At 53.4% G+C, this 1,043-nt stretch overlaps 1 protein-coding gene across 1 annotated transcript; it reads right to left on the bottom strand.

Annotated features, from left to right (window-relative positions):
- Positions 1-281: 281 nt before the first annotated feature.
- On the bottom strand, positions 282-886 carry Pmar_PMAR011422 (hypothetical protein; the record flags this gene model as incomplete). The annotated part of the gene is made up of 3 exons (XM_002766547.1): positions 282-423; positions 489-681; positions 728-886. Coding segments are annotated over 3 exons (494 nt in total), but the record flags the coding sequence as incomplete, so codon positions are not given.
- Between the last annotated feature and the right edge of the window lie 157 nt (positions 887-1,043).

Here is a 1,043-nt window from a genome sequence, read left to right as displayed (position 1 = left end):
ACATCTCGCCGAAGTCCAAGAGCTTCACCTGACACGATACGCTGCTACTACTAGAAGTTGTGAATAACGCTATACTGACCTCAATGGAGTCGCCTTCCCTAGTATGCGACAGAGATATGATCCCATTCTGGTCCCCTCGCAGCACTAATTTCAATAAGTGAGCACTGGCCAGCCCTGCAACTTGGTACCTGCAAGATCGGTATGAACTAGGCAGGGAAGCTGACGACAACCGAGCGGGGCTTAGCAGGACTGACGGGACAAGTGGAGATCCACAGCCTCACCGTAGGATGGGCCGATCAGTCGTGGCCCGAGGATCGCTCTCGAAGACCGTGAGAATACCACTCCCACCACGTGATAGAGGCATCTCCACTTCACGATGGAACTGCAGCTCTCCTCCAGCTGGCGCTATCACCGTGCGCTCATCTGAACGACCATCCAGCAATCTATGACTCCTGACAGGGCATACGAACATCGTAACGACGTCTTACCCGAGCCATCCCATCCAATAGAATAGCTTCGATGGTGGCCATCCTCGAGCCATATACGCCGATTCCCTTTGAGACTAGCGTCGCGCACGATGAGTGAATGATTAGAGGCACAGATGGCTGCACCCTTGCTGGCTGCCTCATCACCATTCAAATGCCGTCCCAGAGGGATTCTACGACCAGCTAGCATCATTACCTGTCCAACCGTGTGACCGTGAAGCGTGGCAATGCCTCCAAGTCACCTGTGCCTCAATATGCTGCTGTACTGCTGGTATCCTGGAGCCTCCTCCAATGAGCTCAATTCCCACAACGCCCTCCCATGATAACTTCCCTATCAGCTCGTCGATCCTTCCCATCATGTCCTTGTTGATATTCTCGAATTCTCTCCGCGTCAACTTCATTGACAAGTCGTCGCCATTATACAGCGACTCACCGTCAATGTCGCCTCATGGTTCGCACTGAGTACTCCCCTCACAGTCGCCGCCTGCAGCTCAAGTCGTCTCCTAGCCTTATCCCTAGAAAGCCCTGTTGGTATCGCGCCATGAATGCTCTCAAAAC

Source organism: Perkinsus marinus (assembly GCF_000006405.1).
Source record: "Perkinsus marinus ATCC 50983 genomic scaffold scf_1104296972436, whole genome shotgun sequence".
In the NCBI taxonomy this organism is placed as follows: Eukaryota; Perkinsozoa; order Perkinsida; family Perkinsidae; genus Perkinsus; species Perkinsus marinus.
This window is presented reverse-complemented; position numbering and strand designations above follow the sequence as displayed.